This window comes from Centroberyx affinis, unplaced genomic scaffold (genome assembly GCF_046629955.1).
Source record: "Centroberyx affinis isolate AG114_WGS23_722 - 3 ecotype Tasmania unplaced genomic scaffold, CSIRO-AGI_Caff_v1 ptg004576l_1, whole genome shotgun sequence".
Taxonomy (NCBI): Eukaryota; Metazoa; Chordata; class Actinopteri; order Beryciformes; family Berycidae; genus Centroberyx; species Centroberyx affinis.
Genome location: NW_027282199.1, coordinates 291,016 through 318,728, shown reverse-complemented (window position 1 = coordinate 318,728; position 27,713 = coordinate 291,016). Strand labels below are relative to the sequence as shown.

Below are 27,713 nucleotides of genomic sequence, written 5' to 3'. Positions count from 1 at the left end.
AATTGAAGCTGGGCTTGAGCTTGATGTGTGCCTAAAGAAGGTGTGGGGAATTCATGTGTAAAATGTGGCTGAAAGGCTGGCTTTAATGGGCAAGTCTACTACTACTACTATTACTACACACACACACACACACACACACACACTCACACAGATACACAGATACGTGTGAATGCATATACAATCTGAATCTTGTATTCTGTATATTTCCACAGAAACGTAAATGTATTTTGATCATTTTCATTAAAACGACCATCCATTTCTGATCCTGTCTCATCAGTATCAGGTAAAGCAATCATTGGAAGCATGAGTATTAGACAGTCATTGAACTTCATAGTGCCGCTTGTCCTCATAACACCCAGCTCCAGTGTCATGTTATGTCCAGTGTTATGTTTGAAGCGGCTCCCCGTGGCCCGGTGTCTGCATCCGCCCCGCTGTGTGTGGACTTCCTTGTGTGTCCTTGCCCTTTCTCTGTCAGTGGATGCTTCAACACTAGACTAAACACATGGCAAGACAAGCAAACGCTACACAGCTTTTCAAATACACTATGGATCAGAAGTCCTAACTGGGCCGGTGGAACGACCAGTGGAAAGAACTGTGGACGGTCAACAGATTACATCATGTACATCTCCATCGTTTCCAAATTCATAGTTCGCGGAATGACACAAGTTAAGGAAAAGTGGAACTTAAGCTACTGAAATTGTTTGAAAATTTAAAGGGATTTTTGTTTTTTTGCCTTTCACTTTTAGCAACAAACTGACTTGTGTGACGAATTAGCTAAAGCATTTCCAGTTCATTTTTTTTTTAGCTGGTTAATGTACTGTGTGTTTGTGACCTGCAAAGCCCATCTCCCAACCTCCTGGCAGACACAAAAACACACACCTGATACATTACCATCATAAAGCACTCTTGTTGTCAAGTCTGTTGATTTGAACAGATGTAAGGACAGACGTTTGGAACAGTCTGTGTTGGGTCTTGAATTTTGTCATCCAACATTTAAAAAATGATTCAAACTCTCACAATGTGATTGATTGCAAAATTCTAAAACCAATTATGGTACATTTTAAAGTAATGCGTAGCCCAAATCCTTGGTTGACTGGATTTTTTTCAATATTGAATTTAGAAATTTTGTTTCCCCCCCGAAATATCTATGTGTTGCGTTTTGGAACTCTTCAAACAGATCTAATGTGTGTCACATGATCCAAAAGGGATTCTAATAACTCTGATCTGTAATTAGTTTTGCTTGTCATCTGAGCAGCTGGCCAAAGCCTCATTGCCATTTAGAGTCAGTCAAACCTGCAATTAAAAAGCGCGGCGATGAGCGCAGTTGGGAGGATGAGGCCTTTTTACGAATATGGGTGGCCGGGTAATGACAGAGCTAACTGACAACGCCAGAGGCGGCAAGGAGATGAGCAAGGCAAGAGAGCTACCACAGACCAGAATGTCATTGTGGGGAAACGAGAGGAAAAATAGATGGGGGGTTTTCCCACATTTCGATTCCGACTGACATGTCAGTTCTTTGTTGTGGGGAAGAGGCGGCCATCTTGTGGGCTGGCCTTTAAGGGGGGAAAAAAGTTCAAGTAGCAGGGCTCCGCCTTCTCTCTGACCTGACCTCACCGAAAGGTCACAGAGGTCGCGTGTCTCTACAGACACCGATGTCGACGGCCATGATGAGCTGAAGGCGAGACGGACGGCCTGTGTGCCCCGAGCGCTGTTGTTAGAGCGTCTCGCGCCGCCGAGGGACCCTAAAGACGACGCATTCCTTGCCTTTATGTCACCTTTCTTGACTTCTGGGAGCCCTCAGAGCCCTTTTCACTGTCTGTAAGATGGTAAATATTGTCCCTTATGTCTCCGTTTACCCTGTTCCTCGCAAGGAACCAGAGACGCGGTCCTGTTCGTTTGCCTTCGACACAGCATGGTGTTTCAAACCTCCTTGATTTATGGAGATTCTGACCAGCCTACAAAGCCCAAGGCAGTGGTATTATTTGCACCATTTCTCTCTAAATTCAGTTTGACTGGAGAGCAGTGGGACATGTGTGTTTATTTGAGGGGAGCTAAAGCGGGCTTGGTTGTGTTTGCGTTTGGAATGTTGTCTTAACGTTAGTTCCACCACCAATAGGGATTCACTACTGTTTATTTGGACACTAGCACTGACCTTTGACCTTTCCAAATGGGTGGCTAATCCCATTCGGAGCTTCTGTGGGGCCGGTGTTGCCATTCCTACAGTGCTGCCTCCCTCTGGACCCATGCAGCAGGACAGTCAATGGGGAAACCTGGTCATTGTGCTCATGAACTGAACTGCATGTCTAAATGATCAGTGGATTAAGTTCTCACTGGATAGCTAAATAGATACTCATCAATCCCTGAGGTGAAAAGGGAGGATGAGAGCAGTTTATGTGACAAACCTTTTTGTACAAAGCCATCATTTGTAATGCATGTAATGGTTTTCTAATCACTGCACCTACTCTAGCATGTGTGCGCACATCTAAGTCCCAACATCTGCCTTGATGCCTGATATTGGGACATGCATTTGCATGACAGTTGGTGAGCCTTTTCTTTGCAATGAAAACCAGCAACCAACCCTAGTTCCCATCCCTCCTCCCCCTCCATATAAAAACCAGACGTTGTGCTTTTTCCAAAACAATACTTTATATTGTAGATGTCAAAGACAACATGTTAGAGCAAAGGTTCCCGAGAAAAAAAGTACTATTTCTGTAACAATGGAGGAACAAGTCAAAAACATAACCAATAAAAAAAGAATATGCATTTTATACATTTGTAAACCTAGAACTGTTTCTTTTTGAACCACAGTGGTCATAGATATAACTGGCTTAATTAGTGGAATGGACGACCATAACAATGATAGACCAGGCATCTGGATCGAGCCCTTTGATAAGTCCAGATGTGACAAAGAACAAAAAATCTCTTCTCCAAAACCCCACCAAACCTAAATCCTGTCTGGCATAAAAACAGCTGGTCTATTCCGTTGTTGTTGCCGTTCACATAGCTTCCCCATAAAACAAGTTTTTTTTCTACATAAATACAATAAAATCTATCGTCTGTGTTACAAGTGCTAGATAAAAGATGTTTTTTTTTTTGTAAAATATTCAATTTAAGTCATTCAGATTTGTTGATTCCTTATTTATACAGGTAAAAAGCACATGTGACAAACATGGAAAGCACTCCCCCCCACTCTTGCCCCCTGAAAGAAAAGAGGGATAAGACAGTTTGGATACAGTTTAAGTACTAACGTCCTTCAGTGCTCTATCCCTTGTGCAGATATGTGATAGGGGACAAACAGACAGACAGGTAGGCAGTGCATGCGGACATACGAATCATGCAGAGAGAGAAGAGGCACGCGAAGAGGGAATGGAGACAAGTCCGACCAGGCCACCTAAATAAACAACAGACAATCCTCAGGCCTGGCTGGACAGAAGTCAACTTGGGGCAAGGATATGTAAAACAAAAGAAAAAGAATGGAACATTTTAACAAAATGGAATGTTGCTTTCTTTTACTGGACATTGTGTTAAGACTACCTGTGAAGACAGACGGGCAGAGCGGCCAGGCGGCGCTAGTTTTGGCTCCTTTTGAGAAACAAAAGCATTAAGCCAGTAGAAAAACCCATGGCTGCAAGACTGGCACTGCTGTTTAAGGATTCTGGGAACGTTCTGGGAATGATCCGGGCTGGGTTACCGAAAAGCATCTCATCGAGCGTGTTTACATGCACGCAGAGTAGTCCGAAATACTAGTGCATATCCCCAAGCTGAGGTCATATTCAGGCCAATCAGTTTATATGCATTTTCATATCCTAACCGCAAATACTCCTGTACACAAGAAGTATCACAATATCACCCTGGAAACAGAACAGAGCCCAAAGAAACCAAACACAGAAAGTGTTTGCATGACTCAGCATCCCTGGGTGATATCAGCATATCCCAGTAATCATATTTGAGTTTCTATATAATTGGGATATGAGCTTATTTCGGCTATGTATGTCTTTGGGCTAAGATGGTTTTGGGAAACCGCGCCCTGGCTGGTATGTTTCAAAGAGATAGTGTGTGTGTGTAGATGTTGATGGAAAGGGGAATTTACAGAAAGATGACCATACTGAAATAAAACTAAATATTTAGTGCTCTATAATGCCCCTTTACAAAAGCTTATACCTTCGTTCCTTATCCCTTGTATACTCATTAAATAAAATTTTCTCAAATAAGACATTCCTGCAAGCTTGGATTCACGTTCCACCACATTCAAAGATTCTGTCCCTCACAAAGTCTCATGAAGTCTCATGCGATTTTGCAAAGTGGAAGGTGACACAAACAGGAAATAGTCTTGAAATGACCTTTTGGACCTCTCTGGCCATCTGCTGGGGCCGTTTGAAGAGACACTGGGGAGGGTGAGATAGGTGAAGTGAGCAGCAGGGGCTTCTGCTGGTTTGGGTCAACTCACGGGACAGAAGGGCAGCGTCGCTCTGCCGCTGTGGGTCAGGCGGCGAGTCTCTGTTTCAATCGGCGTAAGAAAAGCTACCATTTCCGTGTCTTGAAAGATGTAGGTTGTTTTTAAGGGATTTTAGAGCGCTTCAATCGCCATATGACAGACAGTATAACCGGGATTTGTTTGTTTACATATCCTAAGATCACCAAGTATTTCATCAGACGGGTTAGAGTGCAAAGGAAGCCGGAAGCTTCTAAATACGATGGGGGTTCAGTGTCTTGCTCTAGGTTGGACGCGTGGGCGGTTGCAGGAACCAAACCTGTGACCCTCTGGATACAGGCCAGCCTGCGACCTGGAGGCATCTCTCACACTGCTGATGTATGAGGTTGTCCATGTGAACTTGATAATCAATTTAAAGCATTGTTAATTTAAATTAGAACTAGGGACACTTGGCCAGATAAGAAAATAAGTGATGATCTTCCGCAATCATTGGGACAGGCCATCACAGTGATTTAATGTAGGCAGAGGGGATAGCATGGCCACGTTCCAGTTCAATCCCACCCTTCCCTCGTTCTCTCCCTCCTCCTAAGATGTTAGTGGATGAACTTGTAAACTGTTGAGTAAAGTGAAGAAACAGTTCAGATTGGAATGGCTTTTTTACCAGATTGGTAACTTCATGTAGTGTAGATTGACTGGTTGAAGATCAAGATCTTAGTGTTAGTTTCACATCATCACTTTGGTCATTTTTGAGATTGATACTGTAAGTAAGATCGGTGTAGAACCAAGATTCATAACAATAGGAGTCTTGGATACATTTCTTAAACTACTGAAACTACATGGGTGTCAGCCAAAATTAACCTATGTTTGCCAATGACAACAATGTAAGGTGGGACAGTTTGGATAAGTGTGTGTGAGTGTTTGGGTGTGTGGTGGGCGATGGCATGTCTAACAATATTATGGCATCGATGGGATGAATAAAGCCAAAAGCCAGTCATCAATGTTGAAAGACAAAGAGACAACCAATAAGATGCTATGTTACTCAACACGCAACCAACTGTAGCCAGAGACAGTAAGCGGTGCCTTCAGTAACTCCCTATAAAGGGCCTCAGTAAGACCCATGAAAAATATCACCTTGCAATACCAACTTCAAAAACAAGATCATAATATTTCATTATATATATAATATACTTATTTTTTTCATATATAAATCTACTATGAACAGACAGTAAATACACAATTGTTGGAATCATTATACAAAGTAGAAATATTTGCATCCCTAACCCTCCCACAAAAACCCGGAACCCAGAAAACATAGCCATGTAATGTCCACAAAAAACAGAATCTGAACCCTCACTTGTTGTGAGGTATGTCAGCTGTACAATGTACAATGTAACAGAGAGACAGACAGGAGAGAGATAGAGTGAACAAAGTGTACAAAATAACAGGAAAACACATAAAAAAGTACAAAAAAAGTCACTGGAGTCCACTTAAAGAGACAGCAACAAAACCAGCACAGAGAAAAAAAAAGAAAAGGATGGGAGGAAAAAGAATCAACAAAATTAGAGTAGTCATTGACAACCGTGTGTGGCAGGAATACCCAGAAGATCAATGTCCTGTGTACAGTAAACAACAGTAAACACCACAGCACTCTGTTTCCTGTTCACTGAAAAATACAATAAACATGTGATTAGCTCTTAGATGAAACAAATGTGGAAGAAGGTAGTTGCCCAGAGGCCAAACACAAGTTGAAGGATGGTTAGGAACAGGCCAGGAAACTAACTTTTACCCCACTGGCCACAGTGGCTGGTACATCCCAAAACTCTCCAGCCACTTGGACCGTTTCATCAGGCAAATATAATTTCAAAACAGAATAGGACCTCCAAATGACCTGCCAAAATGTACTATCATTTGGCTGGTGGCTGGTGTTAACTTTGCACACTGGTTAGGGGAGGATTCAACAAATCAGAGCATTAGACAGTGATTCATTTCTCCAGAATCTGAGCTACATGTGCTAGCGAAAGTCAAGAGGATATCCATTATGCATGTGCTTATCTCATTGGCAATGCCACTGGCCAAGGAGAGAGGAGGATCTGAAAATAAAAGAACTCTTTATAAAAAATATGTGCATACACTTTCATATGTGCTGTCAGTATGAGTGTAAGCCAAGGCCAGAATAGAGAGCTTCTTGTACTTAAATGTGTATGGACACACACGCACCTGCCTGATAGCACCTGACAGTTGGGGAGCAGATGTGCTTATAGATGGCAGACCAGCTGTGAGAGCCTATAGGGCCCTCTGGACACCCCTCTGGAAAATCAAAGGTGGTACGGTCCTTGTTACCGTGGAGACAGACTCATCTTAAATAGGAGGGCTGGTTCTTCATCAAACAAACCGATGTAAAGTTCATTCCTCTCTCTCCCCTTAATCTGAAAAAGTGAGATTCTTCAGTGATCTCAAAGCTCGCTGCAGGTAAGTTGATAACGGTTTGACTGTTTGTCGCAGGCAAGAGTTTAAATGTAAAAATTGCGACTGCAAAGTCTTATACACTTGCAATACTAAGTGGTTCGACTCTATAGAGATGATAGTACATCATGCTTTGGCTTGATTATTGTCTTACTACTACATATGAACGGCATTCTAGTTTTCAGAAGTCCAGTCGCTCTAGTACAGTGCATGCTAGTTAACTCTTCCCTTGAGAAGAGGTAATGCCTATCTGGTTAAGGGTTACATTGAGTAATACTAAACCACCTTAAACTTTCTAAACCGTTTTAATCGAAACAACCAACTCCAACCATGTTAACGCCTGTGTGGCTGGGAACTACCTTCCAAAACTGGGATTCAAATTGGGGGGGGGTACAGGGTGGGACAGTAGGCTGGTTGCAGGGAATTATAGGTAAACATGCCAAGGGCCTCCAGTCTATGTGCCAACAGCGTGCAGGCATTGAAAGTCTTGCCAGGATAGAAAATGTTAAGGGGTTAGGGAGAAGAGGCCTTGTTCCCAAACCTGTTTTTAAGGCAAAGCTCTTTAAGTCGAGTTCAACATGAAATATCCACCAGGTTTAAAAAAAGGCACAAACTCACAGTCTTTTACTGTCAATCATTTCGGAAACCAGAAGATCTGTTCATCTTTCTCATCTGTCACATTCACTCCACTGTTGAGTAAAAACCACCTCGGAAAGTCGCAGGAAACTCCACCACTCCAACTTTTCTTTTCACCCCGATGTCTTTGAAGAGCAGTAACGGTCCGTCCCTTAGTGCAGAGTCTCAATCACATTAGCTCTGTCTTTTCTTTTGTTGAAAGCGAGAAGAATGAGATAAAGCAAAAAAAAAAAAAAGAGAACAGAATGCTAAGAAAAAGAGACGACTTCAGATCGTCTGCGTCTGGTTCCGACAGGTTTTCGAAGGTACAGCGAATGTCTGTCTAGTGTTTTAAAAAGCACTGGCACTCGAGGTTGTCGTTGCGGGATGGTTGAGTCGTCCCTGTTAAAAATCCCAGGCGTTGCTCCCGTCACCGAGGCAACGCAACACATTTGTGCCGATCGGCGAGTGCGATTGGGTCATCTTCCGTGTTCCGTTTCCTTCCCGCGCCCCCTTTTGTCAACACTGCACGGTCCCTCCCAAGATAAGACACCATCTTCATATGGCATGGGTGAGACACAGGGGTGGGGCTTAAATTGAAACAGAGATTTGATTGGATGAGGACACTGTCAGAGATGCAGACCAGTCTGTGAGTGGTCAAAGGCTAGAGATGCTGCTTTACATGGGAGCTTCCTCTTCCATTGGCTCCTCATCGGCCCTGGGGAAAAGATAACATTCATGAATAATATAATAATATTTACTTACAGTGCCAAAACTGTATACATATAAGTACTGGGGGGGAGGGGGAGGAGCAATGTGAGGAGAACCACTAACCCTGGCTTTATTAGTGCCAAGCTCTGAGCTAAAACCCACACACATGCGCGCACACACACTCCAACATCATAACTACAGCCCGATGTGGCGCTAAGGCAGATGCACATTATGCACTTGGATATGGTATGGGAATAAATAAAGACTCAATCAACAGACAGGCAACACAACATACTTCTTTCCGATGTGCTTGTTGGCGACAGACAGGGAGGCCATAGCGGTGACAGTCTCGGCTTCTTCCGTTTCACACCTAAGGGCCTCGCTCAGAGAGTAGCCGAGCGTAGAGGCGGAGCGTTGCAGTGAGCGCCAGTATTTACCTAAAACAGACCGGGAAAGGGCAAACATCAAATTGGGACAGTTAAGATGCTGACACACTGGGTCAGTGGTTAGTAATTTGTGTCTGCAGGTTGAGTGCATGTAGAGATTTGACATTTGTGGGTATACAGGTTTTGAATGTGGATTTATGTCATATTTAGACAGATATTTGTTTTGTCTAGGTGTTCAACTTTTTAACCAGGTATGTCAATTAAGAACAAACTGTTATTAATAATGACGCTCTGGCAAAAGGCATAAAAATAATATCTACAAAATAAAATAAATGTGCAAATAATCCACTCACTGTGAGCTTCAAGAACCTTCTCCATGGAGTGGATAGCGTTGGGGTTCGGTCTCTGCTGCAGCACCTCCTCAGGCAGGGGGTCCAACTGGAGCAAAACCAAAAAATATCACATTACAGCTGAATGTGTATGTGAATGTGTATGTGTATTACAGCTGCACCTTCTCTACCCAAAGGAAAACAATGGCACTTCCCTTTAAAACAACATAAAAACAAAAGGAACATAACGAGCCATCTTGATACCTTTTAAGACACTTTTGCTAAAATGCTGCAGGATTGTCAAGTTGCCACTGACGGGGTTAATATTGAACCCTTACCTGCTCTTTCCTTGCAAGTCACTCTGGATAAGAGCATCAGCTAAATGTCTTAAAAGTCTTAAGGCATCTTAAGATATAGCGGGTATACCTGGGTATGAATATTTCATCAAAGTGACGACGTGTTTGAACGTGATGGACAGGTGTCCAGAAACACTGCAGCCAAACACTGCAGAAACCTCACTTGAACTAATGTGGATCCCTCCTGGTTTACAGGATTACTTTTGAATGTGGCTTGCAGCCCAGTGTTGAGTCACTCTAAGCGGTGAAGAACAGCTCGAGCTGCTGACACAAAAGAAAATAGTCCTGCAGATGCACACCTCCTCCCACTCACCGAGAGCCTTGCTACTCTCTGACACACAACTACAATGTGCGCTTTTGTACTGTGTCCCACTCCACGGACTCAAATACTGGTGTACACAGATGCAGATACATAAAAGCCGCCTAATCATACAAACACACTTATGCACACTCATGCACACATACACACACACCTCTTGTGGCCAGGACTACTAAAGTCTCCAAGCCACAACGCAGAGGAAACTGGGTATTCCCCAGTGTGCCTTCCCAACCCGGAATGATTCCATTTCCCCTTGGCCGACTGCGCTTACAACACTTTCTCACCCCCTTTTCCAAACAGGTCCATTCAGCTCTATATTCGCACACAGAAGAAATGCACCCCTTTTCTGCTCAATCATAACCCCACTGGAAAAAAGACAAACTGAGGGAAGAGGGCGTAGAGAGAGAGAGAGAGAGAGAAAAAAAGGTTTGGACTGAGATTTTGGAGCGAGGCGGAGAATGCCAGAGAGAAGAGGAAAAAGGGATCGTCGGTCGGTCTCACTCGGCCAAGGCTGGAAGTTTTCTTTTAATTAAAACAAATAGTGAGTGGGAGGGGTCCGCGGGGGCCGAGGGAAGAGGCAGTCTGGGGAGAGGGATACTTTAATCCTGCTGTGGCACGACAGGCTGCATCATGCACACAGGCATGGTCAGAGGTGCGTGCACGCACACAGATGTGCATGTACACAAACACGTTTACATTTACATTTAAGGTATTTAGTTGACACTCGTTCGCCAACATAACAAGCAACCGATAGCCTGTACATTTTTGCAGGCACTTTGTTCAGTGCCTGTACATCTCTCCCTCTGCAGTCCCATATTTTATTCACCTACAGCCAACCCCATTTTTTCCACACTGCAACAGTAACAATGTGGAGAATAAAATGAAAATCACAGCCCTCAATCTATTGATAGAAAAATAAAACGGTGCAGCCTGTGCATCACTTACTTTTACACCAAAAGTGTGTGGCGGACAACAAAGTGAACCGCACCTGCTTCAAATAGTATTTGCAAGTCATTCTTTGCATTATTGTTTTAATGTGCATGGTTGGTTGACATTCAAATGCCTGTAATTGTTTAAACTTTCTGGCACTCATTGTATTGTCCAATCTGGCAAATACAATGAGTAATCCATGTAGGTTAAAACAAACCAAGAAAAATATTTACAAAGACTATTTAACTCAGATCTGAGGAGAAGGCATCCGTCTGGTAGCCATCAGTCTGTCTCTATTGATTCTATTGACCAATCATTCTGATATCACACAATGAAGCAGTTATTTACTCATGCTGTCTTTGCACAATTTGCTTTTATTTTATATTGTATGATCTATGATTTTTTCTATGATCCCCTGACAGAAGGCTTAGTTTCTTCATCTCAGCCATCTTTTTAAGTCTTACAGTGTTGCTGTAACTAACAATGTGTCCAAGGTGAGGGAGTGTTACATATCATCACACACACACACACACACACACCCACACCTGGGAGCTGCCCAGTATAGTTTGCTATGAAGCCGGTCCACTGGAGTAGTTTTGGGTTCAGCACCTTGCTTGAGGTTACTTCGATTGTAGTGATTGAGGGATGGGAGAGCATTACTTATTCACCACCCCCATCCAAAATTTTCCCAGCCAGTCTGGGGATTCAGACGGTCAACCTTCCAGTCAAAAACCTGCTTCTTCAACTTTCAGGCTACAGCCGCCCACTGCTCACCCTCGACCATAACCCTAGCCAGTCCCAGCCCAGCCCAAACTAACCCAGCCTGCCTCAGCACCCTGTCAAAGCAGGGTCAGGGGTTCCCCGGGGTCCCGTGGGGTTCCACCCAGGCCAGGGTGGGATCGGGGCAGCCTGTCAGCTTGACTGACAGCTGGGCCTCACGCTTATAAACTTTAATGGCTCTTGTCAGCGGACTCCAGGGGCCCCCACCTGCCAGGTATGGCAAACACACACGTACACACACACACACACAGGCATGCAAACTCCATGCACGCACACACCCAGCCCCAAACCCACACACAGAGTGATCTGCCACATCATTCACGGTGACGTTTGTGTTTATTTGAGTTTGCGGTCCTGCTCTCTGCGTCTTCATACCGTCAGGTCTGCTGCTTTCCTTCGAGAAAGAGAGAAGTGTCCTTTTGTTCAGGATGGGTTGCTGTCACCATGTTGACTGAATCCTGGGGAAGTCTGCTTCCCTGTGTGGTACGGCCTTCAAACGCACAAGGTCCTGGCCAACAAGACTGAGACACCATGGAAAGCCATGAGCCGGGCGTGAGGAATGTGCCCCGGCAAAACATTCCGGAGGGAGGCTGAAACCAAAACAGTGGAAAGGAGGAGGAATTCCACTTGTTCAGCAAAAGAAAAGTGCACAAGGCATCCATTGTTTACTGTTGTGTCCATGTGCATATGTTGGCGGTCACTGAAAGCGGTTGATTACGTTATGCTAACTGAACAAGGTAACGATGTGTATTGTGCAAAGCAGGTGACCTTTTCGGCGAAGGGGTGTAGGTTTCCCTTGTAATCGGGGGGGAAATAGCCATGCCCAAGGGGGGACAGGTGAAGTCGAGCGTGCTTACTGTAACTGGAGTGTAAACACACCGAATAACCTCATTGACAGCTGGTAACAATTAGCATATTAGCCTGTTGTTTATCAAATAATTGCTAACAACCGTGGTTTGGACGGGGCCAACATCTGTTTGCGAGCAATCATCAATTAGTACCGAGTTCAGAGTTGACTAGTGTAGTCGCCAATGCATCATTCATGAGCTATTTAACTAGAAAGACTTCACGATTACGCACTCCAGTGGTGGGGGTGAGGAAAAGAGCCCATAAAGTCCATTCAGCAATTTTTATCCCTCTCTTTCCCAGCTAATTTGAGCTGCTTTCAAAGGGAACCTAACGCTCATTATAGCCAAGCTCGTCTTAACCTGCCAATAAAAGCCGGGATATATTTCTCACACTGGAGCAAGCAGTAAAACGCTGGATGCACAAGCAACAGTCACACAGGAGGTGAAGGGGGCTGTAAGGAACACCTTCAGGATGTTTTGGCTCCGATGAAGGAGCTGCCTCACTCTGCATACGTAGACTGCTGTACGCTACAAGCCCAAGTCTTAAACTTAACAGCCAAAGGATAAGAAGTATTTGTAATTACTGTAATTCTTAACCATTTATTTTACCCTGCTTGGAATAGCAGATGTGTGGAGTTAAGGGTTCGACATTTGAAGTCCTGTGCACCTTGGATCGTCCTTCTGCTGCTCCAAGCTGGTTAAAACAAACAGCAAGATTTATTGGCATATACCATTTAACCCAGGTTTTATGGTTAACACTGTACGCGACAGTTGGATCAGAGATGTCAGGTCTAGTATGATGACGTCTTGCATTCAAGACAAATCCAGACAATACAAACCCTCGGGCAGTTGGAGGCTGCATAAACAAAAGCACAGCTGACCAGCCAATCCAGCTGTGGTCCCATGCCTGAGCCGACTCGTTTGCTCCCTTCACACTCAAACACACAAAATATAGTATATCCGCGATATACTCCCCCACACATCAGACACATACAAATGCACAAAAACACACACCAGCTTTTTTTTCCTCTCCTTCTGGCTCAACCCCCGCTGAAGTTTTTCAGCTACATTCCACCTCCATTACAGAGACCTTTGCTGAGATTATGATAAAAACACTTGCTTCCTGCCATTTCGCTCTGATCAAGGACGTTTAAGCCTCTCTCTTTTTCTTTACTATCAGTTATGACAGCCCCATGTTTTCTCCCTCTTGTGCTGCAGTTACAGCACTATGAATGGGTAACGGGACAAACAAGTGAATGATCTGCCTTTGTTAAAAGAGGTTCAGTTCTCTCCAAAGACCCATCCAGATAAGAACTCCAGGTCTGCACTCAGCTGGCCAACAGCATCTAACTTTGTGTTGTTCACCATTTTATCAAAGTCAGCATCTGCTAATGAAGCGTTCTATACAACTCTTTAACAGGCTGCTGTTGTGATACTTTTCTGGGTTTTTATTCATATTTCCCGAGAGTGAAAATTGAATGTTGTATGTATGCTGCACTCTAAAGAGGATTGTTCTTCACAACAAATACCACAATTGTACAGTGGCGTCTACATCTACATAAAATGTGTAGTCATGCATATCGGGAATGAACAACAATATGACTCGTTTTACAATACTTTCTGTACAATTCATGTGGATGAATTCCCTTCTGCATTTATAAAAATAAAAAAAGCGTATATAATGAGAACGTACAAGGTCTTGGAAAACGTATTTCTTCTTTGAGTGCGAACCACTTTCTCCACTGAAGACATTTGATTGGTTCTTACGCACCAAACAAAGCAAAGGTGAGCACGGTGATTTCTCCTATAGACTTGTTTCTGTACAATTCTCAAACTTCTCAAAACCTGGATATGATCAAATTCAATCCATACCTTTCCAAACTTTCTAGACCTGCATATATAGCTGCTTTATAACAATAGCTTCCTCCCTCCTGACTTCAAATGATTCCTCCATTTCCTTTGATTATCTGATCCCTAGGCCCGTGGCTGACCCTGCTGGGAGAGGTGTGAGGGTAACTACTTTCAGATGTGTACCAGTGACAGGGTCCACGGGTGCGCGGGCAAGAGGGGCGTCCTGCAGGGCCGAGGGGAATTGCTGCTCACTGCCTCCCTGCCTATTTTAGGCTTCTCGGCTCCTTGTGGCACCTACCCAGTGACCTCCTCAAAACCCCTGTTGCGCCTGGCGCTCTGCAGGCTGCTGAAACCTGAGAACAAGCCCCCTGATCCAATTCATTACTTTTGCAGCAGGGCGGTGCAGTGAGTAGGGAGACCGTCCTTCAGTTGGAAGGGTTCAAGCCTCTGTGACAGCAAAAAGCATCCGCCCTGCTGAAAGTGTCCTTGAATCCCTGAATCCCTACCAGCTCAGTGGATGCTGTTATGTAGCTGACCCTGTTTGCTTTGACTTTGCTGCAGAAGCAGAGAAGCAAAAAGAAAATTCTGTCATACCAGGATCAATAGAGTATCGCAATATAAATGTAAGTCATTAGTTTGGGGCCATGAGACAAAAATAATTGAGATATATACTGTTTTTCTCCATTAGATAGATCTAACATCGTTAAAGGGGAAAAAAGGAATTTGGTCACTTTGCTTTGCTCCCTGACATGTTACACAAGACTCTTTGTATCAGAGTTTAGTATTGGGGAAATTCTCTTCTTTTTTGGGGGGCGTTTTTGCCTTTATAAGACAAATTAGATATCAGTGCCTTCGTCTTTAACATCTGCAGGTTTCACACCAAATCCTAATCCCTTTGGGTAAACTAAAGGAGACAGATGCACAGAGGCTCCTTCAGACTGAGGTTGACAGTTACTGCAGCTGCAACCTTTGAGTCACTGGTGGGCATAGCACAGGTAAACAGATTAAAGTTATTAGATTAAGGCTCTAGTGTTTGTTTATTACTTCTCATAAGCAAACCTTGCTACAGCAGAGCTGTTACTTTTCTGTGACAGGTTTGGCACACTGCAGTGCTTTCCTCTTCAGAAGAAACATTCTGGTAACATTGCAGCCATGTTCCATAATCCTTTAACAAAGCCCCAGTCTGTCCTGTGTCACTTCAAAGTTCCTGTGCAATTCATCTGTCTGTGGCGGTCAGTGTCTTTATGTTCCAGGAGATGGTGGGTTTGGTTGGTCGCGGTGACCAAGTTTTATTTATGTGATCCTACGTTATTGTTCTGTTTGTTTTGCTCTCGGTCCAAGATCCACATGGAACAAGGCCATGCTGCTTTTTACGATTCCAAGAGCTCATTTATAGCTTGGTCTGTCTGCAGGACTGCAACAACAGGCAGAGGGATGCATGGGTACCACCTTTTTCACAGCAGATACGGATTCTTTAACTAAACAAGTACTGATCTGATTGATTACTTTAACTAATATAGACTTAGACCATTCATTTGGGGCCAAGACATAGAGATATAATACAAACAAAGGCAGGACAAATGAGTGCTTTTGCTTTGATTCTTGACATGTTACATGTGGAGCTTAGTATCCAATCTTAGTAGTACTGGAAAAATACTCAAATACAATGACCAACAGGACTGAAGAGTGAACGCGCACATAACTCTCATACATCACAACCTTTACTGGCATCCATGTTAAGCCATATAAAACAGTGACAGCAGCAAAAACGGCCAACTTTAGCTAACTGTCCTAAAACTTTTGTCACCGACTGTATTTCATGATTCTAATTCCAACAATGCATTCGTACACCATATCATGATGAAAATAAGCTGTGGAGAACTGGTCACGCTCTGTATGCACTGTGAGGCATATAATAGGAAGTGTAGCCCCATATGCATCATTATTGCTGCTCTGAAGGCCTCACTAGGCAGAGGGTAATGGCTTTAGCAGGTAGCCATGTCCAATTACAACAAACACTCAGAGGGTGTGCTTGTGGCTGGGTCTGCAGCAACACTTAAGGAGACTGGTCACTTGCTCAAAATAAATGAAGTTCATGCATGCACTGTCAGTCTGGATATTCACTCTTTATGTGCAGTTCTTAGTTTAGATAATGGCCACTACAGTCTTCTTGGTGTTGAGTCATGGCATGAACACTTCCTTAGCTTGTGTAGCTGAAGTGGCTCAGGGTAAGAAAGGCAACATTTTGAATGCAAAATGAGAAGTAGAACACTTTTCGTCTCTTCACTTGTTCATAATTATTTGTCTGCAATTTGTCTGCACTGGGAAAACTTGTGTTTAAGATATTACTAAAAAAAGGGTGTGGTTCAAGAATAGAATAAGAATTCCTCCACAACAGGTGACAGGATAGGGTTGAATACATGTAACCATTGGCGTTATGTAACAATTTTAACACTGCAGACCATGAAAACCCCTTAAGCTTCACTTGACTAGATGCAGTGAGTGATGACCTTGTTCAAACACTGCGCCAACTTCTGAAGAATTTATACACATACACTTACACTTTTCTGAGACACAAACAGACACAAGAGTGTTTGCACACACATGCAAGGACCCACATACACAACCTCTCCTCTCCCCCTAAAGCTCCATACTCTCCTTTCTGCACCACAAGTACAGTAGTCCTATAACCAATAAAAGCCTTGAGATATCTTGGACCCATAATCTGAGGGGAGAAAACGAGACGGAGAAGCTCTTCCAAGAAAGCACTCCAGCGTCTCCATTAGCTGGAAGAAAAGAGTGGGCGTTTGAGGAGCTGTTATTCTGTTGTGTGCCATGAATCAGAGGGCTGATGTTTGTTCAATTCCACGGCCCGGCCTACGTACACACTCCCACAATTAACCTTCTGCCTGGAAATCCTCTCCCTCTGACGTGTGTGTGTGTGTGTGTATGTGTGTGTGTGATTGTGGTGTGACTTCCTCTCTGAGTGGTAGGGACAAGGTAAGAGAGGATGTAGGGAAGATGGTTTTGGCCAGGATAAGGAGCAGTATTGAAGGAGGAATGAACAAGCTCTCCCTGTATTGATTTTCACTTAATAGATCTGTGCAACAATGCCATTAAATCAATTTCCTGCGCCTGTATTATGCTTGGCGATTAAAGTAATTCTTATGACCCTCCTTGCTTAAGTCTTCGTTCTAGACAGAATTCTTCTTTTAGCACCGTTCATGCGTGACAGACAATATTGAATTGATCATTCAATTGTAGCATATTGATTTTCAGGATCAACTGAAATTTAGCAAGCAATAGAAACAATCAAGTGGAGTGCAACTGCATTCTGAAAATGTCACACTCACAACAACAATAAACAAGAGGCACTTGAGCTGCCTAATGTCCCGTCATAACCACCATGGTATATTAAACATAACCAGTTATGCTAATGAGGTACTGAATTAAGCTAATTAATTAATGCATTAATTAACAAATATTTCTATATTAACGTGTTATATGTCAGACGTGTTATGTCTTTACATAATCAAATCAAATTAAAAGTGTGGAACCACAAATCCACCTTATGGTAAAGTTTTTCCTATAAAAATTATATAAAAAATACTTCAGGAACTAAAGCAACCATGTCACTTCTCAATTCTAGATCACAAATGATTGAAAGGGTTTAAATAAAGTACTGGGCAGGTGTGTGTGCTGTGGACACATGTGAGTCTGCATGTGGACAAGTATAACAGGGCCGTCTGCCAAATATTTTCTCTTTTGAAAATCTGCTGTTGCTCACTTAGCAGCTGAACTTGAACAATTGGAGGTTCGGTACTTTAGGATTGGGCGATAGTGGAAATCCTCCTGTCAACCAATCGTCATCACATAATATGGCACATATTGGAACACAGCTTTTACATGCACAACAAACGAGAATTATTATCTTTACAGTAAAACTGATAAACAAGTATTAGGTTAGGATGTATTCCCGATACGAAGCAGTAGCACTAGACACTCAAGACACTAGACACGCAAATGGGGAAGCACATGGGACAAAACCAGCAAATGCTGATGAAGACTCTGTGAAATGTTGCTAAAACAACTTGAGCATAATTTATGTCCCTACATGCACTTCCCCATTTGAGCGTTTTGCACTATGCTACCAAAGATACAGAGGTAATTTAAATTGAAACAAAATGAAATAAATAAATAAAAATCGGCAAGGGAATGTCCACCGGCAATAGATTCAGCCCATTTCTCATTCCCAGTGTATTGGCACTAGGGTTGGGTGATTGGAGGATACTCTGATAGTAGTTTTTAGGTAGGTGAAAGCATTAGTTATTCACTTCCCTTGCATATGACAATTTCCACAAGAAGTATTTCTTTGGCATACCCCATCTATCATCCCTCAATCATCCCTCTAACCCCCCCCCCCCCCCGATCCATCCCTCCCTCCTTCCCTGTGCTCTCGTCTTACCTCATTGCCCAGCAGAGCGGAGACGCAGGCTTCGGAGGCGTCACATATGGCTGTGAGGTCGTGACCCCCCTCCAGGGCTAGCACCAACCGGCCGCCTGCCAGACCCATCAGCTGCCTGGTCAGGTAGCCAAAGCCTGGACACACAGGAAATGACAGCAGAGAGGAAGGAGAGAGAGAGAGAGAGAGAGAGAGAGAGAGAGAGAGAGAGAGAGAGAGAGAGAGAGAGAGAGAGAGAGAGAGAGAGAGATGGAGTATTGCTGTTCAGGCTCAAAGTTCCTTTTTGGACATTGATCAAAGAAAAAGAGAGACACGGGGGTTTGAGGGTGGATGAAAAAATGGGCGATTGCATCATATTTTCTTTAAGCAGAGAGCGAGAGAGAGCGAGAGAGAGAGAGAGAGAGAGAGAGAGAGGGAAAGAGAACAAGGAAGAGAGAGAAGGCACCGGGGATTTTCTGGGGGCCTAAAAACACGGCATAATACGAGCCAGGTTTAATTTTAATAAATGCAGCTTTGCGTTTTGGCTCGGCCACTGTCTTTGATCTTTTTCTTCCAGGAGGGGGGGGGGGGTTTAATATATGCATTCAGCCATACCACCCTCTCCCCTCCGCTCTACCCCTCTCCCCTCATCCTGCAATCCCCTCTAAACCACCCTTATCGCCTCCTCCCCAACCATGACCCCTGCTCTTATTTGAGATCTGCAGGACGGTTTTAGAAAAGCTCTTTGCTGGCACGCCAAGGGCTCGGTCTGAATACACAAGTCAAAGAGGTACAAAATAAAGACTAGGTGTGTGTTTGTATATCTGTGTGTGTGTATGTGTGTCTTTTTCTTTCCATCTGCCTGTATCTCTGGACGCTGTGTCATTGATTCTGAGAAACAAGCGCTGCACTTTTTCCTGGTATCCTTGACATGATGATATGTGTTCTCAAGCCAGAATCCACTAAACTGCCCACTAACAGTACCAAGTCATACACCAGCAATTGCGCCACACTGCTGGTCATTGTTAGCCATTGCTCTTGGCTCAGATCATTCCAGTTGCATGAATCAGACTGGAACACTGCCTTATGTATGTGAGTGGCACATATAGAGCTGTTAGCCTGTCACCATGTTTTTACACCAAAGTTTTTAGAATGCGGTTTAACAGATCTCCAAATTCCCTAAAAGCCACGACTCCTGGCTTTTCAAAACTTGGACAAGTGGGACAAGCACTGCTGAAAAGGTGATCAGTGTGGGGAGAGAGGGATGTGGTGAGTGTCTCTCTGTACGCATGTGTTGTGAGATTCGGCTCTTGACGGTGTGTCTACAAGCTTACAGTATATCAATGGGAACATTACTTAATTCAGATGTGGTCAGCACTTACATTTGGCTGTCAGTCTGTATCCTCCCAGGGGCGGAGCGTGGCCCTCCACCGCATCAAAGCCTGATGACACCAGAACCACGTCTGGGGCAAACTCGTTGGCAATAGGCATCACCACCGTCCTAGAGTAAGCACAGGAAAAAAAGTCAACAAAATAATGTTTTTACAATGGAGACTGTTATGACAAGTTAATAGAATACATCCATAGAATTCATAAAAGCAGGCAGATTTTGAAAAGTGATACAAGGCTTGTCATCACTGACCAACTACTGGGGCTTTAGAGGATGCTTTGTGTTTGTGGGATTTTTGTGACTTTATCACTGTATGTCCATGTGCATAGTTTTTTGAGATACTGATCCGTGATCAATAAGCATATAAGGAAATTCTGTCATTTTCACTTGCTGCCCTCCACAGGAAGGCCAGAGTGCAGGGTCAGTTACAGACCAATTCCCCTGAAGGCGGTAGGGATTCGATGCTCAAGGACACTTCAGCAGGGTGGAGGCTTGCTGACTTGGGGGCTTGAACCTGGTTCTTCTGGTTGAAGGCCGATCTCCCTACTCACTGCGCCACCTTGTTGACTTGCATCTGTATCAGACAGGCCTATTGAGTGGTCAGACTCCATTTCCCCGCCAATATTTTTGCAGTTCCCAAATTTTTCTAGGCTGGCTAAATGGCAGGATGACTGTCTGGGCTATCGGCACCGCCAAACATTAATGGCTCCAAAACACATTAAATATATTTCATGGGATATGAACCTGCAACTCAACCCACTCCAAAGCACAATCAAAACCACTGAGCCTGATGAGCCAAGCTTTTAGGACACGATTTCAAGATACCAACATTTCAATCTATCCCATGGGAATATAAACAGGTTGGATTTTTCCAGTACCATATTTCCACTACGTTTAACTGTGGCAATGGAAGTGGAACCCACAGCTCAATAGACAGGGAGACTTAAGAGGCACAAGAAAGGGGAGCAATACGATTGAGGCTCTCAAAGGACTACAATGGATGTACAACTATGGCCTTTTGAGAGATATTTCACCCATATTACATACTTTAATAATGGTTCTCTAACCTTCAAAACAAAGGTTCAGCAGTAGCGAGAATAATCTTTTCTGCTGCTCATTTGAATTAAAACATTCATTATAGTTTTCATTTTTTCTACAGCTTTGCTCTCCCCTTCATGAATCTCAAAGCAAACATTCATCCCTAAGTTTTATGTGTGTGTGCATGTGTGTGTGCGTGTGTGGAGCGGCGGCATAACCATGAACACTTCTTGAAGTGGGAAGTGTGGCAATTTGGAGGCAGCATGATGATAGAAGATCCAGAAGAAAGGAAGAACAGGACAGATAATATTGCGTGTGTGTATGTGCGTGTTAATTACGGAGGATAATTCTAACACGGGATGGGTGTGGTGAATGAGGGCTGTTTGAGTACAACCTCCATCTGACACACAGCTGGTACAGAGTACTTGTGTGCGCTATGTGTCATACACAGAAATCCAATCAACTGCGGGATACAATGATTCACTGTAGGTTGTGGTTGGAGTTTCCATTGCTATATATGAGCCAAGCTTATATGGTGACCCTATTTGACTCACCTCTGTGTCATACTAAGATCGTTTTGCATGGGAAGATTAGATTACATTACATTAAATTAGATTACATTGAGTTTATTGACCTCATATTATTGTTAGCTTGGTTCACTTGGTGCATGTCCTTGGTGCAGAGTCGATTATTAATAAAGTGCGACCCGAGCAGAAAGTGTAAGCAGTAGACAAATGAATTGTGAGATGAAAAAACAAAAAAACAAAAAACAGATAAATTGAATAAAAAAAAAGCAACTAAAATTCAAATGCCTTTTAAAAAAAATCATTTTACAAATCAATGTATAAATTCAGTAATTTATTCATAGTTTAAAAGGCTGAATAATGAAATGGAATTATGGACACATTTAATTCAAATGTTAAATGTTAAAATTAATTCCACAATGTAAATTCAAAATTTGATTAATCACTTTATCAAATGTCTTTTAAATGTATTTATTAAGCAATAATAATTAATCATTGAACTAGTCTATAATAATAAGGTTGGCACACTATTACTATTATACTGTATATTGATAATAACTAATAATAATAGCAACTAATTCTTCTTCTTCTCCTTATTATTATAGCAATCTTCTCTTTTCTAGTACATAAAGGACGGAATAGAGTACAACCCTTAAGGGTGGACTAATATATTACGGTATAATGTGGCATGGTGATCTGGGTTAGCATGACAGGCTGTCTGCGTTGTATAATAATAGAAGGAATTCCCAGATGGCAAAATCAGTGGCTCTCTGGGAGCAGCTGTGGGACCTTTGGTTCTACACAGGAATTTTTGGGCCCAGGATATTTGGGCAAGCAGTGTTTTGGTGAGGTCCGTGAGCGACGGAGTACCACAGGGTTCCGTCGTTGGTCCCCTGTACTTTGTCGACCTCAGGAACACCGTGTTGGTGTGCTGGCTGTGGGCGGGCGGTATGCCCTGAACTCCTGAGGCCACTGGTTTTTCCATCTCTCGCTTACCACCAAATTATAACCCTCAACTGGGCACACCACACCCCCGCCACAACCACACGCATACGTACACACAGCTGTCTGAGGGAGAGGCTAGAGGCAGTATTAGGAGCTTTTTGGTAGCCCTAGACAGCTAGAGATACACAGAGAGCGCGTGCGTCACTGTGTGTCAGCATGCATCTGGCACCAGTTCAGGAAGAAACGTCATACAAAGAAGATGAAGAAGCAATATGCAGTAAAAAAAGTGTGCAGTGAGAGAGATAGAGAAGGAAGATGAAAGATAGAGGGTTGTGTGGGGAGGAGTCTAGAAAGAGAACATGGACTAAGACTGAGTGAGTAAAGTCATGAATGAACAGCGGATGAATGACGTGAACAATGTCAGAGTTAAAGCTGGTGTAAATCCTGTGTCATGTATTTATTGTTCCTTTTTTGTGGCTGTAAGTTAATATTTTTATTTTTTTGATGCTCTTATCCTGGTAAATAAGCAGAATATGCTTTTTGTAGGGTTGACAGCTGAATGAGTAAGTCTGCCGCCTCTGGAACCACATGTGTACTGGTCTAGGATCAAATCCTGCCAGAGCTTTCTCTCCTCTGACCCCCTCACGTCTTTCTTACTGTCTGACGACAACAATAACAACAAAAAAATACAAAGGTAATATGATGCATTTCCAACAACAGTTGATGGGATTTAAGGAAGTATATGGTTAACAACACAAACTTTTATGAAAAGACCTCACAGACAACTAGATGATTATGTGAGAATTATAGCCACTGTACTTGGAGGAGAATTTAATATTTTTCAGCTGCAATTTCAGATTTTATCGCAAGTCTTACAGGTTTTTCTCTCTCTGCACCAGCTCACCCACCCACCCACTTGCATACACACACAGCCTTGGCCCATTAACATTTGGACCATAAAAGACCCCACACTAAAGGGAGTTGGCCACAGGCGCTCATGTGGGCCGCCACACGCTGCACAGGGGAACCTTGAACGCCAAGGTTACTATAACTACAGAAGGCTCATATCCCACAATCCCCTGCCCCCCCCAACCTTGAATGCAGACAGAAACAGTTCTGGTCCCATTGAAAACTGCTAGTGTCATCAGTTCCAACCCCCATCCCCTGGAATAACATCCTGACATTTAACAGAATAAAAAGCCACAGTGATCAATTAACAAACTGGCATAAGAGGAAACCAGGGGTTTTAAGGGGGACTAATTGTGCGTGAATCAGAGGCCATATATGCAGAGATGAAAAAGACCGTCTGTTAATTAAGGGAGGGGAGAGTTTACGACCGAGCCGTAGCTACGGGACATCCTGAGCGAGCTAGGGCTGCGATCCAAACCACCGCTGGCTCTCTCATGCGCTAGATCCCACTGTGAATGAGATCCCATGAGCAAGCATTTGCATGTAGGGTAAACTTGTGTTTGGTATTGTTTGGTTTACCTAGCAACAGGTGTGCATGCATAAAGGTATACAAGATGGGGATAAAACACTGGACTTGAGTCTGTCTGTGTGTGTGTGCGTGTGTGTGTGTGTGTTTGCATTTGCGTGTGTGTGTGTGTGTGTGTGTGTGTGTGTGTGTGTGAGTGAGTGAGTGAGTGTGTGTGAGAGAGACAGAGAGAGAGAGAGAGAGAGAGAGAGGATGTGGAAATGGTGGTGTGGTCATGAAGTCTCTGGGGAATTATTTTGATACGTTCTTTTCTAAATTATAAAATGACTATACTGAGAGACAGACAGACAAAAATTTGTATGATATTCATCTAGTAGGAATGAATCCTGATGGACTGTTCTGAGTCAAAGTAACGTGTTGTTTGATGTACTGCGCAGTGAGACACTATGTGTGTCTGTGTGTTTTAGAGGGAAGTGAGATATTGCACGGGGGAGTTGCTAAGTCTAACTGAATGAACACATCTTTCTTATCCAACAGCCAATGTCAAAACCAACACATACACACACACTCACAACTTCATTCTCACTGCCAAGACAGACCATCATTTCTGCAACTGTGTGCTCACCCAGTACAGCTCCCTTTGTGCATCAAACCCTCTGAACATCACTTCTACAGGCCAAAGTTTGCAACAGGCCCACCCTCCCAAAGAGCCTGCTTTCCTTTTCTCTGTTCCCACCCACCTCCCATCCTCCATGTTTTCATCTGCATAGACAAACAGGGGACAGGTCTCGGCATCATAATGATTTTAAGAGCCAAGGAGAGCTCTCTCTCTAGGGACGACCCATCCTCCACTACTCACTCTAGTCTCCAATTCAACCTCTCCCTCATCTGCTCTCTTGTGATCTAATGGTGCCCAAAGTGTCTGATATGGAGGGTGAAGGGCTGAAACGTAGCATGGGTACTGGGCGACAGGCCAGAAAATACGACTAGACATTATATATTCAAAAGCATATTTAGGTTGCAATCATCATGGTTTTTGCTAATATGTTGTGTATATATATATATATATATATATATATGTGTATATATCTTGTATATTTTGTTTAATATGTCTCTCACATCACTCCACCACAAACAAAATTGAATTGCACTTCCACCAGAAATAATGAAGCCTTTGGAAGGTGTCAGTGGAAGATTGATTTTTTAAGAACACTTCAATCAAAAACGTACAGTGTAATTAGGAATATGTCCATTCATATACACCTCTGACACACTGGTAGTCAACCATGGGAGAGATTCATCCACACAGTCAGCCTCAGCCACACAATGAAAGGTGTGGCGAGGCCAGTTTTGAAGAAAATATAGATCCTAATATAGGGAGCAGTGCTCATCAAAGCAGTCAACAAAAGGTTAACTTGCAGAGCTCTGAGGCTTTCCCTCTCCGTTCACAAAAAAGTAGAGGAGAGCGGGAGGAGAGAGAGAGAGAGAGAGAGAGAGAGAGAGAGAGAGAGAGAGAGAGAGAGAGAGAGAGAGAGAGAGACTCACACACACGCACACTTACACTTCAAAGCCCTGTCATCTGGCGCTGCGGAGAGCTGGTTTGAATTAACTTTAATTCTCCTCCTCTCTCGTCTTTCCAAGTTCATGGCGAAAGAGGGAGTGAAAGGAGGAGGTGAGAGAGAGAGAGAGAGAGAGAGAGAGAGAGAGAGAGAGAGAGAGAGAGAGAGAGAGAGAGAGAGAGAGAGAGAGAGAGAGAGAGAGAGAGAGAGGGTGCTTCTGGTTTTCATTAGGGCCAATTTTCTTATCTTTTTTCTCCGTGCTTTCTGGAGGCTCAGGCTTGATCCCCTGCAAATGCAACGTGGCACAGGCCAGTGGAGGAATGGGAAGGTGCTGGCCGCAAGGCACGCATCCCCTCCCAAAAAAAGAGAGACAGAAAGAGAGAGAGGGAGAGGGAGAGAGAGTGGGGGCCACAACAAACGAATAAACAGTGGGGTTGAAAGAGAAACAGAGAGAGTGTGTGTATCAGTGCGTCCATGCACGTGTGTGTCGGTCTGCATGTGCTTACATATGTGTAAGCACACTGATATGAAAGCTGTGTGTGAGGATCTGTGTGTTTGTATCTCTCTGTCTGAATGTGTATTTGAGCAAGGGCTTTCCGTATTTCTATGAGCTTGTGTGCAGTATGTGCATGACTGTGTGTATGTGTGCACGTGTGGGCATAGCTGTATCTGTGTGTCTCTCTATGTGCAACTGTGTGCATGTGCATGTGTATATGTGTGTGTGCATATGCATTTGTGTACATGTGTGCGTGTGTGTATCTTTGTGCGTGGCATAACTGGTCGTGAGTGTGTGCATGTGTGTGTGTGTGTGTGTGTGTGTGTGTGTGTGGCAGATCTATGAGCTGTGACACTGGGTTCCTGCTGTCCTGTGGGGCCAATAAATCTTCAGATACTGCTATGGCCCCAGGGGATTAATGACACCCAGGTCTGAGGTGATACACACCCAAACTCTCATTCTCCTTTACTCTATGTCTTTGGACCTCTTCTATAATGTCAGGAAGATAGAGTGATATCATAGCTTACACACTTAAATAAATATAATAACATACAAACACGGCACACATAGATTTCCATGCAGGTACACTCAGATGTGTGTATGCATGCACCTGTGTGTAAACATACACATACCAACACCAATGCAGACAAGTTTGTGCCTATTCAAAGATTGGATCAATAAAAAAGTGAAGTGCATATTCTTGAAGAGGTTACTGAGTTGGACTACGACTGACAGATCACTGAGAGCCAATAATCACTGGACCCTCACTTTGGCACAGAGGCTAACTCACATAATATACAGTCTATGAGGCACCAAACTAAAGGAACCCGATGACAGCAGGGCAATACTGGACAAAGTCAAGTGTCTTTCAACATGACATCTCAGAGCCAGCAAGGATCACTCATATTTAACATTTTGTCAAGTGAATTATCGCTGAATAATAAACCAGCAAAAGCTGCGTTTCAGAGCTAAATCAAGAACACTACATCACTGTAGAAAACTGGATAAAATACAGATATTGTCCACTCCAAGTCATTAGTTACTGTTACACTTCTTCAAGAGACAAAGTGCAGTGCTCACAAAACCTTGTTTATTCATCAGGAAATTCCCATTTTATTCTCAAGACACGTTGATTATTATCTAAACTAAAAGGGGCTATTTGACAGTGTGTTTTCTGTGGAGCCAAGGCGGCCCAGGGACAGAGGAGGGAGGAGTGCTTGGGTAATTGGCAGCCACTGCTCTTTTGCAAGGCCTCACCACCTTTATCGTAGCTACTAGATGGAGCTGAGCTCAAAGGCTAGCTCATTTGCTGCATCTGGTATGTAAGCATTGTCAATGCCAGTGCTATTGTCTATCACCATAGACAATAGTTTAATTCACAGTTAAAATGTGGATAATGGTTTGAAACTTAGAAAAATGTGAACATTTAAGCCTATAATGGCAGCCTCTCCTAGTTAGACCAGATGTTGATTTCAAGCTCAGCCAATTCTAATCTCAGTGCAATCATTAAAGTCATAAACTTTATTCAAAGCAACTTATCTAATCTAAATACTGAAATATACCTACAGTCCTGTACAAGCAATTATTTTGTTGAGTAATTTGGATGCTTTCCATGCTCTGAACAAAATTCCATCAACCACTGTTGTTTATTATAGGAGGGTCTGCAATATATTCATTTCAAGTGTTCAATGATGATACAGTACACAGTTATTAGTTTTTTATACACTCATTAACGGTCAAAAGTATTAGTTAAACTTATGCGAATGATGCTCTTTGCTATGGGTCTAGATACAGATGGAGCATATGCAGTATACCAATCTGTGTGTGAGGCATATTGCATTGGTTTCAGCACTGGATCATAAATA

The 27,713-nt window shown here is 43.3% G+C and overlaps 1 protein-coding gene across 2 annotated transcripts in view; it reads right to left on the bottom strand.

Moving 5' to 3' along the window:
- Positions 1-2,681: 2,681 nt before the first annotated feature.
- The window catches only part of hdac4 (histone deacetylase 4), a 73,911-nt gene continuing 48,879 nt past the window's right edge, over positions 2,682-27,713 (bottom strand). For both annotated transcript variants that reach the window (XM_071544435.1, XM_071544436.1), the window contains exons 22-26: positions 19,844-19,962; positions 18,486-18,619; positions 8,961-9,045; positions 8,517-8,658; positions 2,682-8,228 (exon numbers count right to left, since the gene is read on the bottom strand). In XM_071544435.1, the coding sequence (XP_071400536.1) occupies positions 8,189-8,228; positions 8,517-8,658; positions 8,961-9,045; positions 18,486-18,619; positions 19,844-19,962 (520 nt within the window). In that variant the 3' untranslated portion in view covers positions 2,682-8,188. The remainder of the gene's footprint in view (positions 8,229-8,516; positions 8,659-8,960; positions 9,046-18,485; positions 18,620-19,843; positions 19,963-27,713) is intronic.